Raw genomic sequence first — 14,883 nt, 5'->3', positions numbered from 1 at the left:
TTGCTTCTAGTCCATCTAGACTGGTTCTAGTCCTACCTGAAGGCAGGAAGAGGGTTGCAGTGAGTCCATCCTCTGTAACTGGGATCCTCCGGACACCAGGAGCCATGTACCACCGCTCCACTTCTACACCGGCCAGTGGGACCTGATCCCCAAAGCCCTCTGTCAGGTGACTGCTGTAGACAGATATGGTGACCACCATGGGGGCCTGGACATTCTTCTTCCTCATCCTGTTGGTAAGAGGAGGGTCAGCTAAGATATTTGTAGTGATATCTGTCTAGACAGGCAGCAATTGCAAGACCAACCAACCTGAGTCCTGGTTTGCTGCCTGGAACTGGCTTGAGGCTCCATAATAGACCCATAGCTTCAACACCTGAATAAGTCCCACCCATACTGCAATCTTCTGAAACTGTGAAGAGGAAGGGGAAAAAAAGTGAAACACTGTCTGCATTTCTTGTTACATGGGTGTGTGTCTGACGTCTGGAGTAAGATCCCACACCGTTCACAGCACCAGCGGCATCAGAAGTGTAGTGGGCGAATGCGTGCCAGCTGTTGCCGTCTTCACACTGATGGTGGGCGTAGATGGTCAACAGGGAACTGGGGAAGCTGTTCTGGACCAGTATAACAAATTTCTCATCCACAAGTCCTCTGGAGGGCTGGACTGACAGCGTCACACAACTATGTTTCTCATCCATCTTGAACTGATAAAAAAGGATTGAAAGGAAAACATTTAACACTACATATACACTGGATTCATTTTTGATTTGATCTAGAGCCATAACTTGTTTAAAGCACTAATTTTGATAGATAGTATAACTATGTTCTTTTACAGTTAGACTAGAAAGTAGCATTTGCTGCTTTGTTATTTTCTTACATTATTATGGGATAATCTTGAATCAGTGGCGTCACTGAGTGTTGGACAGAACATTCAGTGGTTTGGTATGCAGAGAAACCCAGTAAAGTTAACCCGAATCATTGACTTTCCAACGCCATACTACACCGCTGTTATGATGATTTTGTGCTTAAGCTATTAATGAAAATAATACTAACAAAAAAAGAAGAAATTGACGGTTTTTCTGGAAAACTGAAAAAAGTGTTTTTCCTCATTTTAAAGCCAGCATTAGGATTTCAAATGAATTTTATTCGAATGAAGTTTTCAACTAACATCATTATCGAAGGTTTCCCTATTTGCAAATTGACTGTGAGCCCAGCAACTAGGACGGACTAAAGGAGAGAATGAGCTGCTGGGTCATCATGAAGTTCCGACCTGGCTCAGGTCAGTTGGAACCGGACCCCACTGTGGTACTGAACTGGCAGAACTCCTCTATGCTTCCACTTTACAAAAGATGAATGAAGCGTGGCTTCCTGAAGGGTTTTCCCAGCACAAGCTCACAGCAAAGGGCAGCAGCGACATTTCAAAGCAAGCTGTCCACGCCGCGTGTGTGCTGGACGCTCACCCGTCCGGCTGCAGGCCTCGCGTTCTGGTCTTCTGCTTTATTCGTGTCTCCTTGTAGGTTTGAGGGGTCAGTTGGTCTCCAGCGGCTCCTGCTCCACACCAGCACCCAGCTGAGCGTCGAAACTCCTGACCCAGACCATCACATTGTTTTTTAGTGAATCCGACACGCAGGTTTTAGTCTCCTCCCACAGACACGATACCACCTGCGAACACTAGATGGCGTAAGAAGCCGCCTATGGCATTGGAATTCGATCATGAAAATGTAGAAACAGATAAATCTACTTTGCACTTATGTACAAAGACCTTATGTTTACAAATATGTGAAGGCAAAAAGTAACCCAGATGTCTGAAACTGTGCATAATCATAAATCCAGCCACATTCACCTTTACATTCCAGTTAACATGAACTGAGCACACAAGAGGGAATGCACAGAGACGCCCCTTTAAAATATATTTAAGATATTCACATGCAATTTTCCTCTATGATTAAGGAAATGATCCTGCCTACATAGAGGACAAGGAGAAAATTCATGGGAAGATGAGTTCAGGCCACCTGGTACTCTTGCCAGGGCTTTGGATAGAATCATTTTAGATGGCCCCACCCACCAGTGTAATTACTGACATCACATGCAAAACACGCAAAAGTTACTAGTTTTTTTGGACTATCTGTAGTGACCATTTGTCTCTAAACTTAAATTCAAAAATCAAAAAACTCAAAACTCGAAGGTGATCTAAAGAAAAGGTGAATCAAACTCAAATAGTCACCTGATGCACCGTGGATTCTGGTTTACAGCACAAAAGATTAAAAAGTCAAAAATCCAGTTGTTTGGTTTTATTTGCAGATCAGGCAAAAGGTTCCAGGCTTCTGCTCCTATTCCTGCACCTGCTCTCTGACTGACAATAGAAACCGATATGACTTATTGGCTGATTCTGTAGGCTGGTAACAAACCTCATGACCACCACGTGCAGAACTAAGACCCACCTATTTATACCGTGAAATACCCACAGCCCAACCTGAAATTCATTAACTAATGAAGTGAATTCCTAATCAAAGAACTTATTCTAAACAGCAAATTAAACAAAAATTCTAATGATAAATCAACTAGGAAATAAACAATAAGAATAAAACAATTTAAATTCTAAGATTTAACCAAAAGAAAAAAGGGGAAAATGGCTCCTATTAAACAGTCTCCCCTTCAGTTCAACCTTATAAGTGGAGATAATGTTATCCTTATAAAATAACTTACAATTAAGTCCGTACTGGCAAAACTCAATATAATTTTTATATTGAGGTGACAGAAGGTTGTTGTAAGCAGCTGCTGAAAGTAACTAATAAAGTAACTTGTAATCTAACTTAGTTACTTTCCAAATCAAGTAATCAGTAAAGAAACTAATTTACTTTTCAAGGAGTAATCAGTAATCTGATTAAGGTTACTTTTTTAAAGTAACTACCATCACTACCACCCACAACATTCTATAACTAGTAGAAAACTAAAAATGTTTACCAATTAAAGGCATAATTAATCTTCTCCCTCATCATTTTTCGTGACCACAGGGGGCGATAGCGTGCAAATACGTCTTGAAGACTAACGAGAAGAACAGTATTTACACAAACTGCGTAAATAGCCCTAAATTTTGAAAAAAAAAAAAAATCCTAAAAAACGGAAAATGTGCCTCATCTATACAGACTAATAGAAAGATGTCAAAGTGATTCTGAGTAAATAGGTCAGATGACTTGGAAGCTATTGAAGAAAACATTATATTATTTAATATTAAAATTATTTAAAATATTGTAGGCTATATGACTTTAAAATTTAACAGAGGATATTATGTCTCATGTAAAACTATGACTTCGCACTGACAATTAGTCAGTTGGTCACAATTCAAGGCATTTATTGACATTTGTTTGACAGGAGTGTTTGGTTCGGTAATTTGTTGACAGTCCCTAATTGAACCTTCGAGCTTTTGGGCCGGGAGCAGGTGGAGAACTGCTGGCCGACAGTAGCGTCCATAAATCGGATCAACCTTGAGCTAAACTCCGAAAGGAAAAAGCAGAGATGTTTGCTAGGTCCTTTGTGAAAGTGCAGTTTTCCAAACTTATCAAATGAAGAATTACCATGGAGATTGAAAATGATTGAAGATAATAAAGAAATTTTAAATAGGAAAGAGATAGATGCAGGTATTTTAGATAAAGATTTTACATTGTTCGAAATGAATAGAGCTTTGATTGGAGTCAAGAATACATCTGTAGGAAAAAATGGCATAAGATGATTGAACAGTTACCAGATGCTGCTAAAGGAGTAGTTTTAAAGTTATATAATAAAGTATGGGAAAAAGGGGAATTGTCCTTCAGTCGGAAACATTCAGTCGTTGTACCGATAGTAAAGCCAGGTAAGGATAAGGTAGATGTAAAAAGTTATAGGCCTATAGCTCTTACGAGCCGGTCCGTGTATTTTGAGGCAGTTCGTTTTTAAAACGGAAAGACTCGTTTTTTTGTTTTCCGTTTAGAAAATCAAAATCGGAAATGGGATTTTTTTGCTCGTTATCCGATTTCCCATTTAGCGCCCAAAACGAAAATGGAAAAAACGGATAGAGTGGTCAATTTCCATTTCCATTATTTCAATTTTGACAAGTGGTCTGACCCGGAAGTTCTTTCTATCTGGCTTACACAGGGGCCGAATCTCACACACACACACACACACACACACACACACACACACACACACACACACACACACACACACACACACACACACACATATAGACATAATGTCTATGGTATCACACACATTATGCAGGCTGCAGGCAGACAAGCTTGTTCCCTTCAGGTTTCAGGCTATACTGTAGTATTTTCTGCCAGCCGCAAGTCAGTTTAAGTAAAGCTCCTGTGAGAATCAAATAATACTGGACATCTAGTCACCGAGAAAAATGGTTAGCCTGAGTTTTTAGTTTAGTTTTTTATTTTGAAAGACCAGAGCACCGGGGAGTGGCTTTCCACACCATCCTACAGTCATATATACCAGTCTCGTCTCTGGACCAGCAAGATGGCCACCAGCAATGTTCCCTCTAATTTTTCATGCGTCTGGCCGTATACACAAGCTCCCTGAGCACACTGAGGACCACTGTGAGCAACATCAGGTGTGCGCACGATGGCCCAGCTGATGTATTATAACAGTATTATACCTGTTATAAATCTAGGATCATAGCAAGTTACATGGCTTATTAAAAGAATCAAATTACAGCAGCAACTTCCATTAGTTTGCTTTTAATTTATGTGATTTGCCCACTTGAAATGAAAAAAACTAAAATATTGCTGATCATGAGATGCATAGTATATGTAAGAGTCCTGCTTTGGCCATGGTGAGAAATGAAACATTACACCTTTCAGACATAACTTTTTGTTCACATTAAAATATTCACATTCTGCACGATGAACTGTGTTGTAGCTTGTGATACAGTGTAAATTCCTGTAACAACTGTCTGATATTCCTATATTCATTTGATACGGCTTCTGTACTTCCCATATCTGTGCTCTCTGTCACTTTTTTCAGCAGTTAAAACGGTTTAATCGGTTGTTAATACGTCGTAACCTGTTTTTTCGAGCCGCATTCAAACGCCACATGAACGCTGAGACCATAGACATCAATAGTATATCAATCAAGTATATCAATAGTATTAATGTCTATGGCTGAGACGCCGTGCTGGGTTTACATCTGTGCAGCAGAGCAGAGCTTAGAATCATGGCTGCAAAACGCAAAGAACTTTTCACAGTTTTCCCCCAAACTAACCGACTGAGTTGAGTAAAGCTGTTGGATAATGGTAGCTAAAAGGTGACTAGCTAATAACAATACAGCACGTTAAGCTTGTTAACAAGTAGCCTGTAGGGTATTAATGTTATGTTCAGCTACATAGATTAATCGTCGATGTCCTTCCCTGTTAACTCGTGTGGAAACCACAACGCATATGGACAAGGCACGTATATACAATAGTATGCGATGATTGGCTGCGTAGCATAAGTGAACCTATCGTTGTGAGTCACAGGCCTGTCAAAACTGATGTCCGGGCTCAATTTCCAGTTTACGTTGGATCTAATTTTATGCGCTGCATAGATTTTATTGTGCGCTCAGACTGTACGAGCAGTGCGCAATTGCGCAAGCGCGCAGCTTAGAGGGAACGTTGGCCACCAGCAGCGATAAATGGAGGTAAGTTTGTCACAAAAAGTTGTTTTAAGATGCTTTTAGACAAGAAAGTAGCCCTTATTGCTTCATTTACGCACTTAGTTCATGCACTTTTTTGAAATATACTCCGGAGTTTTCGGAGCAGCGTAGCTCCGCTAACGGGGCCAAGCGGCTCCAGGCTCAGCGGCCGGGTGGAGTGTTTACCCCGCTAACCGCGGCCTGATCTCACCTTGTCGTGTTCTGCTGCTTGATATCTGATCGTAGCGTCTCAAAGTGTGACATTTAGAGTTTAATGAGTTTGCATAGATACTGTTTGATACTTGTGTCGAAATATAATATTCCTCTCTGGAGAGCTCGACACTTCTGAAGATGTTAGTATCTTCTAAACATTGACACTGTTCTTGTTAGGATCTGGGGAAGGCTGGCTGGGGCATCTCTAGTTTTTCTCCACCAGGGGGCGCCCAGGGACCTTCGGGAGGGCGTGGACCTGCAGCGGTCCACCTGCACACCTGCTGCCACTTACCCTTGTTTGGAGGAGTTTATCAGGACGGAGCCGCCGACACTCCTGTGCCAGAGTGTTAGCCTGAGATGGTATCCTCCTGCGAAGCCCTAAGCTCTTTGAACATCAGCTCCTCCAGACCCCGCGGGTTGTACCCATCGGTGACCTTTAGTTCTGAGACCAGCTCTCAGTCCTGCCTGTGGCTATTCCTCGGCCGGGTTCCCTCCCGGCTCCTCTCTGAGATCGACCCCCCACTCACCTGTTCGCCCCCTCTCAGCCTGCAGCCCCGGATCCTCACGGGACATCCTCCCCGAGCTCAGACTAAGCTCAAAACAAGTAGATTTCTTGCTGGACTGAATTTTCCCACGACCATTGAACGCCCCTAATCTATCTCATTTACATCCAGAGACCCTGAATCATCAAGACGAGCACCAGCCCCGGATCATCTTGTATATTTTCTTGTTTTCATTGTATTTAATAAATCACCTTTACCCGTCTCCAGAGTGTTTTCTGCACATGTGGGTTCAACATGGAAGTTCTCTTCCAATACCAATTACTAATATTCCCTTCCTCTGATTTTTTTGCAGTTTGTAAATTCATATTATTTGTGTGTTAAATATATTCTTCCCTTCGATTGGCTTCTTACGTGCAGTGTGAACTTTTAAAAAATATTTTTCATTGTTTCATACAGGCGGCTCTTAGGAGAAGAAGCCTCAGCTTCAGCTTTGGATGCAGCTTCCCAGAATCTTCCAGTGATCCTCTTCCTCCTCCTGACATCGTCTTCTTCACTGTCTCATCTTTTATATACATAAATTATAGGAATATTTTTTCATGATTCCCCAAACATTGGCTGAATATCTGCTTGTATGTTATTGTAATAAATACATTTTTATGAAAACATTTTGTCTGTTTATTTTGTAAGATTTGAGTTTAAAGCTCTGGCTACATATAGATTGATACAAATGAAATATGAAATAATTCTTTGGTTTCTTGCTTATACATCCAGTGCTAAGAAAGAATCAACTCAAAAGTTGTTCATTATGTTTAGTCAGTTGAGACCAATAAGTTATAAGTAAATAGTCTCATGAAGGGGACAAAGGTTTTCATGTCTAATTGGACAGTCATACTTCACTTATAAAAATGTGAAAAAATATTGTGTGGTGTTAAACCACAGAAGAGAATAAGGGGCCTAAAACATTTTTCTAACACCAACTGATGTGCAAGATAATTTTTTAGATTAAAGTCAGAATGATGATCTGTTTTCTTTCCCAAATTCTCTTCCGTAGACAAATATTTAGTAAAGCTTTTAATAATCTAATTGGCACATTATTTCAAACATCTCCTACCTGGTAGAAATAGATAACATTTTAATATTTTGGATAACATTTTTTGCCTGCTTGTTCATAACATACCGGATTATAATTGGTATGCTAATGCTATTCAGAAAGGAAAAACTACAGGGTGGAATGTTCTAGTCGCGGTTTAAGAGTCTTTTTAATCCCTTTTCAATCCCATGATGAGCAGATTAAAGGTTGGTAAAAACAATTGGGCGGACTAGCCCTTTAGACATTTACTGAATCGGAAGCTTCATTTAGAAGCCATTAGCTTCATATACAAACCAAAGTCGGAGTATAAGGCTTTCTATGTGAAGGTGTCATGATCAAATTAATTACATGCCGATTTGGACAGTTTACAAAAACAAACTGTTTTTGAACAGCAAACAGAAAGGACTTCAGGGTCAGACCACTTGTCAAAAACCAAATAATGAAAATCGAAATTGACAGCTTTTCATTTTCGTTTTGTGCACTAAATGGGAAATCGAATAACGAGGCAAAAATCCGATTTCCGATTTTGGTTTTTTAAACGGAAAACAACAAAACGAGTCTATTTCCGTTTTTTCAGTTTCCATTTCAAACGAAAAAACAAACTGCCTGAAAATACACGGACCTACACCGACACACAATTCACCCATCATATACCGTTCCCCCCTTTCAACACAGGGGAACAGTATTTAAAAATGTTTTTTTTTTTTTTTTGAGGTGACCTTGTGCCCTGAAAGCACATTTTACATAAAATATGGAATTATTATCAATACTCATACTGCTACAAACAAGGACGTTGCCATGGTTACTGCTTCACGTGGTGGCAGATTTACGGAATACTAATTTACATATGTATTTAAGGGTGGACAAGCGGACAAGCAGCTGCGCTCTATTTCCCGCAAATTAGGATTCATAAAGGAAAGGTGCGCAGCCACGTGCGTGCGCATGGCTTTATGCATCCGATTTCTTTTGTGCGCCGCACTTTTCTAAATTATTCCGTAGCCAAGTTTTAGTGTGAAAACTGAGCACTCTTATGCATGAGGCCCTTGATGTTTGATAATATTCCCTTATTAGGTCATGCACAGCGAATCCTTCGGTACATATTTTTGACAAAATAAGAAAATATTACTTCTCTACAGATTAAGGAAATTAAGTCAAAGTGCATTCACTATTCCTTTATGACAATTTTAGAAAGGAATTGTTTATTTGACAAGTTAGTTTCAGTTAGTCAGTTGTCGTGATGTTTTATCTAATGACAAAAATTAAGGATTCCTTTTAAAACCTCATGACATAAAATTGACATTTTACTTCCTACGACAATGTTCATGTTTAAATTTGTTATTGTTTAAGAAGCCATCAGATGATTTTACCTTTACTCTGAGACACATCCTCCTATTGTGATCAGGTTGGAACTCCAATCTTCTACCACGCACACGTCCTACTACAGTAAGATGTCATAGCCTTTATCTTTCAGATGTCAACTCATTAAAACACATCCTACTGCTTGGGGCACCAGGGCGACTTAACAGATTATGATCTGCAGAATGTCCAGGGCCTTTTTCCACTAGCACTACTTAAGGGTCATGAGGTCTTGGCTGGTTCCTGTTCTTCTTGGCTGTGGGTGGGACTGATGGGAGGAGCATCCTCTCTGGACAGCAAGTTGTGTTTGCGAAAGTGGCAGGCCTGCTCATATGGAGGCCGGATAGGTGGCTGTGTGGGGGGAATATACTCGTATTCTTTACTAGCATCAAGCTGCACAAAGAAAAGAATCAAAAAGAAGAAAGACATTTTTTAGATTATTATGCTGACCAGGACCGGCTCTATTGGACAAGTCTATACAGGAATTTCTTCCTATAAAAATTTGAAGAAATTCCGAACCACAACCGCCATGTTCTCCGTTTCCTCTGAGCTGTGCTTCATTCACATGGTGTTGGAAATTCCCAGTTCAGAGTTGCTCTGTTTATATTTTTGTTATTTGCGTGCAACACACTGGGGTAATTAATATATTATTTTTTTAAACTATTCTTAAAATTACAACTCAGTTGTTTTCTGACATAAGAAAATTTTAAAAGAATTTATTTAAAGTTTTCTCCATTTAGACCAATGCCACTTGGAGTCGGAGCCCTTGATTGAAAAGATAAATAAAACTACTGAATATGATATCGGTGCTATTATGATATTGGACTGTTAAGGAGACGTCTTGTTATTAGGCCGATAATTATCGTGCTCCCCTAGTTTACAAGGATGTTCACAGGAAAAGTGTTGGACTGCAGCAGACCATTAGCAAATGCCTGTCCTTTAATAACTCATATCTATAACCAGAACGTCCATAATCTTTCAGATTCACATTATTACTGAGAAAATAGTCTGCATTAAATACACACAAAAGGATAACCAAGAACTTCAGTACATTTTTCTCCTGTCTGGAGGATTTTTGTGGTTGTAGTTAAAGATGTATCCACCAGATCTAATCAAGTCACTCCTCACCTGTAGGGGATAGGTTCTGTCCGAATCAAAGGCGCTGAGGTCTCCACATGCTAAGAAGGGAACAATGACGCGGTTCGATCCTTCTAGCTGGTTGAAGTCCACATCTGAAGGACAGAGAGCAGACACCAGACTGAAGACACACAAATACAAGTAATATGGTATTCTTGAACTTCTGAGTAAGAGTCAATCTGCAAGGTACTAGATATGGAACCTGCACTGATCACTGATGTCATGCCAGGAGCTTCAACCAGATGTAATAGATAATTCAGTTAGTTTTAGACAAACTGGCCGATGTTATTTCTCATACTCGCTCTCATGTGTTTAAGCAAATGACCCCCTGTAGCACACCAGTGTCAAAGGCTTTATAGTTACCATATGATTGGTCCAGCAGAGGGTTGGACATGTTGGGGATATAACCCTCTGGGGGAGAATAATTCTGACAAACCACAAAGGACTCTGCACAAACAACAACGCACTTTGGATCAGTGAGGAAAAGAGAAAAAAAAGGAATAAAACACAATAAATCATCTATTTATTTCAACAGCCTGCAGCTGTTCACCCAACAAAAAAGTGGGAGAGGTTTCCAGCTGCAGGTGCTCTGTGATTGGCCCCAAACGGTGATGACTCACCAATGCTCGAGTTTCTACTGCTGCGAGGCTTGGCACAGGTCACACTGCTGAAGAAGATCTTCAGCTGAGAGTACAGTAGAGTTACATCTTTACCTCTAAAGATCTGAAACAAGACAGGGACAGACAGACACATCACTATTTACTCTCAGCCTATCAGCTTGATTTATTGTTTGAATAACTCCAATCAAAACTGCATCACACAAGTACAACCTCTAACATGTTTATTAAAATTAATATTTGACACTAACATTAGTGACTTGAAAAGAATTAACCCTCGAAATAAGCAAGAAAGAAATGTATTTCCAGTCAGCCAATGTGGAGTCACATTCATTTGAGCTTTCATGCCATCAGTCATGGAACATGTTGGGTTTGGAAACTCTGGCAGCCTTTAAGGTTAGCTCTACGTTTTCTAGGGAAAACACACTGCTGGTTGGATTAGTAGCACTAGCCATGCTAAATTGTTCATGGGAGATGCTAAAAAAGCTAGTTTAAAATGGGACTGTCGAATGATTTTTGTTTGGTTCATAATAGAAGTCCATTTTAATGCTCTTCCACAAAGATCCAATCTGCTCCTCATGTAAATAAATAAATAATAACCGCTCTCGACAGGAAGAAAATTGGATTCTGCAAACCATTCTTGGAGCCAGTTAAAATCAGAACAAGCAGGCTGTATTACCATTTTTAATAAAAGTACAACCCTAACCTCTCATAATGCAGGGATTTGTTTAGAAATGTTTTAAACATAAGTCAAAATTGTAAAAAATTTTAAACATGTCAAAGACTTACAAAAATTCCCCATCTACTCAACATTACTTGTATAAAAAGTAACAAAAAAAATTAAATAAAACATCTGCCGCGGCACAAAAAATGTGCGGCGCCATATTTTACACACATATCGGCATGTATAAAAATGAACTGCGTCAAAGTTTGTGTAAATATACGCACACTTTTTGGCTGGTGTGAAAATGTGCAGCAGCCACGCAAACTTTTTCTGTGGACAACATCAAACCACAAAGCGTCAAAACTCACTAAATACACTGAAATCTGATGACATTCGGTGTTATTTAGACCAGGAAGCATCAAACTCGATGGTTGATATGATTTTAATATTTTATTGTTTAAATGTAAACGATGAAACTGAACCGTATTTATCCTCAGACAACATAAAACGCACACAAAATAAAGAAAATAAAAATAAAAGGACCTGAAAACCTCACTCTAATGTAAATAGTACTTTTCCTCAGTTTTTGTCTCATAAAGAAGAAACGCAGTGGTCTGTCGAAGAGCATGAATTATGGGGTTATTACATTCTCACTGAAAAAGAAAAAGCAGGGTTGGATCAGCAGATTAACCCAAGTTGTGTAGACAATCACACATACATCAGTAGCTGGGCAAAGGGCACACCTTTGCACTGTGTCACTTTAATCTTGACGCGGCAGCTAATGTAGCGCCTTATCTGGAAATGTCTTTCCGTATTTTTCAGACCCTAACCCTACTTTTCCCCCACACTTTGAACCATGCGGCTCCTCCAGCTCCTCAGTCTAAACAGAGGAGCTGGCAGTTTGTCTTGAGGAAATGAGTAACGATGCAGAAGTTAAATAGACCGTAACACGCGCAGTGCGTTGCACAACCAATGCGGACGCTGCGAAGAATTAAACTCAACTCATCCTGTGGTTTTAACAAATGGAGCTTTCTGGATGCACGCTACCCTTCCGCGCCCAGAAGGGGAGCGGCGCTCAGGAGCATGGAAGATGTAACATCTGTCCGTTTCGGAGAAGCGAAATCACGCAAAAATTATCCTCATAGAAAATGCATGCCCGGATCGCGCACAGGGTAAAAAACTCGCAGACTTCAATTGATCGGTTTGGATCAGACAAATCCAACTGACTGATAAACTAGCTCAGATTCATCTGCAGATGCGACCAGGAGGAATTTGTGAGGCTGTGCATTCAGACGGTCTGAATGCACACCGTTGGGGTGCTCAGACTTATAATAAATTTAATTTATTATAAGTTGTTGGGGCCACAGTCAGCGATTTTTGTCAATATGGAGAAAAAGTTAGTTGCATTTATCCGCAACTTATGTGTGATGGGATCTGGATTCATGGTTCAGACCGTGAATCCATTTTAATTTATGTATGCTGGAACCATTAAATTAAATTTAGCAGCACTGATAATTTAGCATTTATGGGGCCCTGAAGACCAAGTGGGCCTTAAGCACCTGCTTAGTTAATTTATGCCATGGGCTGGTTGTATATGTGATCAGCATTACATTGTGGTTTTAGGACCACTAAATGTTGCCTTCATTTGGATTTAAACGAAGTCCAAATAATGGATATTTGTTGTAATTGTATATTTTTGATTAGTTTATAAGATTCTATAGCTGTGGGTTTAGGAATTGTCGGTAATGTCTTCTAGTGACATAATAATTACCCGCTAATATTTTACATTTCTTGTCAACTTAACATGTTTTAATACAAAACCACACAAAACCAGTGGGTCGCCTGAGTGCACCAGGATTAGCAGGTTTTCTGGGGGAAACCCTATGTATCTGATTTTAAGCTTGAAAACTCTAACTGATTAGACCAGTGTTTTTCAACCATTTTTGAGTCAAGGTACACTGTTTTAATTGACAAAATCCCGAGGCACGCCACCAACTAAAAATGGAAATAAAGATACTCTGTAGCCGCCTATATATAGTCATTCTTATCAAAGTCTCTTGAATAGGAATCAAACACAAAAATGCATTTTTATCACATTTTACATTTCTTATTTCAAATTGCACTTAAAACATCCACTTCAAAAATACACCTGAACAGCCACAACACTGTGGTGTTAAATTTAAAGAAGTTGTAGAAAACGCCAAAGTGTATTACAAACTAATCCACAAGCATCTTATAGCCAGAATACAGAAAATAATTCTTATTCTGAAAGAAGCAATAATATTTGGGAAACATTTCACTTCATATTCACTGTTACAATATGAAGAGTTGCATGTACAAAATGTCAATATCTGTATATTTTACCCACCTAGTATGAAACCTGTGTTTGGATGAAAACAGATTTGATTTCCTGGCAGAAACTGAAGAAAGACAAAGCTCTTCCTCAACATCTCTGTCTCTCTGGTTTTAGTTTTTATAGTAACCAGACTAGAGAAGCTCAATTCACACAGATATATTGTGGGAAATGGACTCATGTTCTTTCCAACTACTGCTGAGCTTCACTGTCTTTTCCATCACTGTCGTCAGTCTTTCTAGATTTAGTGCTCTCACCGCTACCTGTAACATTCATGCATCACTAATTCTCGTTTAAATGTAAAATGCTGTGTACCTACAGCCATCTAGTGGTAAGAACATTACATGATTACGCCGCTGCTGCTACTACAGCAGACACTCGAAGATGGCATTATATGCAGACAATTCATTTTCAAAAAATCTTTTAAAACCAATTACCGTATTTTTCGGGCTATAGAGCGCACCATACTAGCACCTTCAATTAAAAAAATAAAATAAAATAAAAACTGGAAGCTGCTCTCGGTTTTCCATTAGGACCCAGCAGAATGCCTCGTCCTAATAAATCAGCTGGACTCAGCACTCCGTCTCCAAAGTCAAACCATGGTTTCGTTCACACCGAGCTTAAATGCAGCGGCTCTATTTCCCTCCTGTAGAGCCAGATCGACAACCCTCAACTTAAAAGCTGCATGATATGAGTTTGAAAACATTTCTCCATCGTGCCTGCTGCTAGCATGTGCTTGTTCTAAATGAAAATTAGCCGTTCTTCTTTGATTTACAATTTTGACTTCTAATGATTCACTTCCTGCTAGAGAGCCCCCTGGTGGTTGAAGAAAAATCCACAGAAAAACCACAGCGGGCTACAATCCGCATGGTTCAAAGTTAAGGAAAAAAGTAACAGTTTATAGTCCGGAAAATACGGTACCATAGTGAAATTGAATAATTTCCACGGCACACCTGACGATCACTCACGGCACACTAGTGTGCCGCGGAACAGTGGCTGAAAAACACTGGATTAGACAAGCAGCTGTTTCGTTCACACCTGTTCACAGTAAACAGGTGTGAATTTAGGAAGTCTTAGAGGAAGACAGAGTGATCCAACCTTGGCTACAAAAGTTCCTCCAGGTGTCAGGATGTGAGTGGTGATGTTCAGAGCCTGGAAAACACACAGATGTCAGTGTCACACCACCAAACCTCACAAAGAACAACACCTCTGTACTCACAGCTAATAGGAGCTGAGCCTGGATATACTCATCCACATCATGGAGTCCAGTTACTATGGAGACAAAACAGGAAGGAAATTCA

General features: G+C 39.8%; 2 protein-coding genes across 5 annotated transcripts in view; both read right to left on the bottom strand.

Moving 5' to 3' along the window:
- LOC103460423 (peroxisomal succinyl-coenzyme A thioesterase-like) overlaps window positions 1-1,677 on the bottom strand; it is a 54,493-nt gene extending 52,816 nt beyond the window's left edge. The window contains exons 1-4 of one of the 2 annotated variants that reach the window (XM_081607687.1): window positions 1,455-1,677; window positions 497-698; window positions 307-406; window positions 37-227 (exon numbers count right to left, since the gene is read on the bottom strand). In XM_081607687.1, coding sequence (XP_081463813.1) covers window positions 37-227; window positions 307-406; window positions 497-692 — 487 coding nt within the window. In that variant the 5' untranslated portion in view covers window positions 693-698; window positions 1,455-1,677. The remainder of the gene's footprint in view (window positions 1-36; window positions 228-306; window positions 407-496; window positions 699-1,454) is intronic. The other variant, XM_008402575.3, reaches the window with a different exon arrangement.
- A 6,935-nt stretch (window positions 1,678-8,612) lies between these two features.
- ftsj1 (FtsJ RNA 2'-O-methyltransferase 1) overlaps window positions 8,613-14,883 on the bottom strand; it is a 36,830-nt gene continuing 30,559 nt past the window's right edge. For all 3 annotated transcript variants that reach the window (XM_081607690.1, XM_081607689.1, XM_081607688.1), the window contains exons 6-11: window positions 14,802-14,854; window positions 14,681-14,734; window positions 10,569-10,671; window positions 10,312-10,395; window positions 9,940-10,043; window positions 8,613-9,204 (exon numbers count right to left, since the gene is read on the bottom strand). In XM_081607690.1, the coding sequence (XP_081463816.1) occupies window positions 9,034-9,204; window positions 9,940-10,043; window positions 10,312-10,395; window positions 10,569-10,671; window positions 14,681-14,734; window positions 14,802-14,854 (569 nt within the window). In that variant the 3' untranslated portion in view covers window positions 8,613-9,033. The remainder of the gene's footprint in view (window positions 9,205-9,939; window positions 10,044-10,311; window positions 10,396-10,568; window positions 10,672-14,680; window positions 14,735-14,801; window positions 14,855-14,883) is intronic.

Source organism: Poecilia reticulata, chromosome 6 (assembly GCF_904066995.2).
Source record: "Poecilia reticulata chromosome 6, P_reticulata-male-v2, whole genome shotgun sequence".
Classification (NCBI taxonomy): domain Eukaryota; kingdom Metazoa; phylum Chordata; class Actinopteri; order Cyprinodontiformes; family Poeciliidae; genus Poecilia; species Poecilia reticulata.
This window is presented reverse-complemented; position numbering and strand designations above follow the sequence as displayed.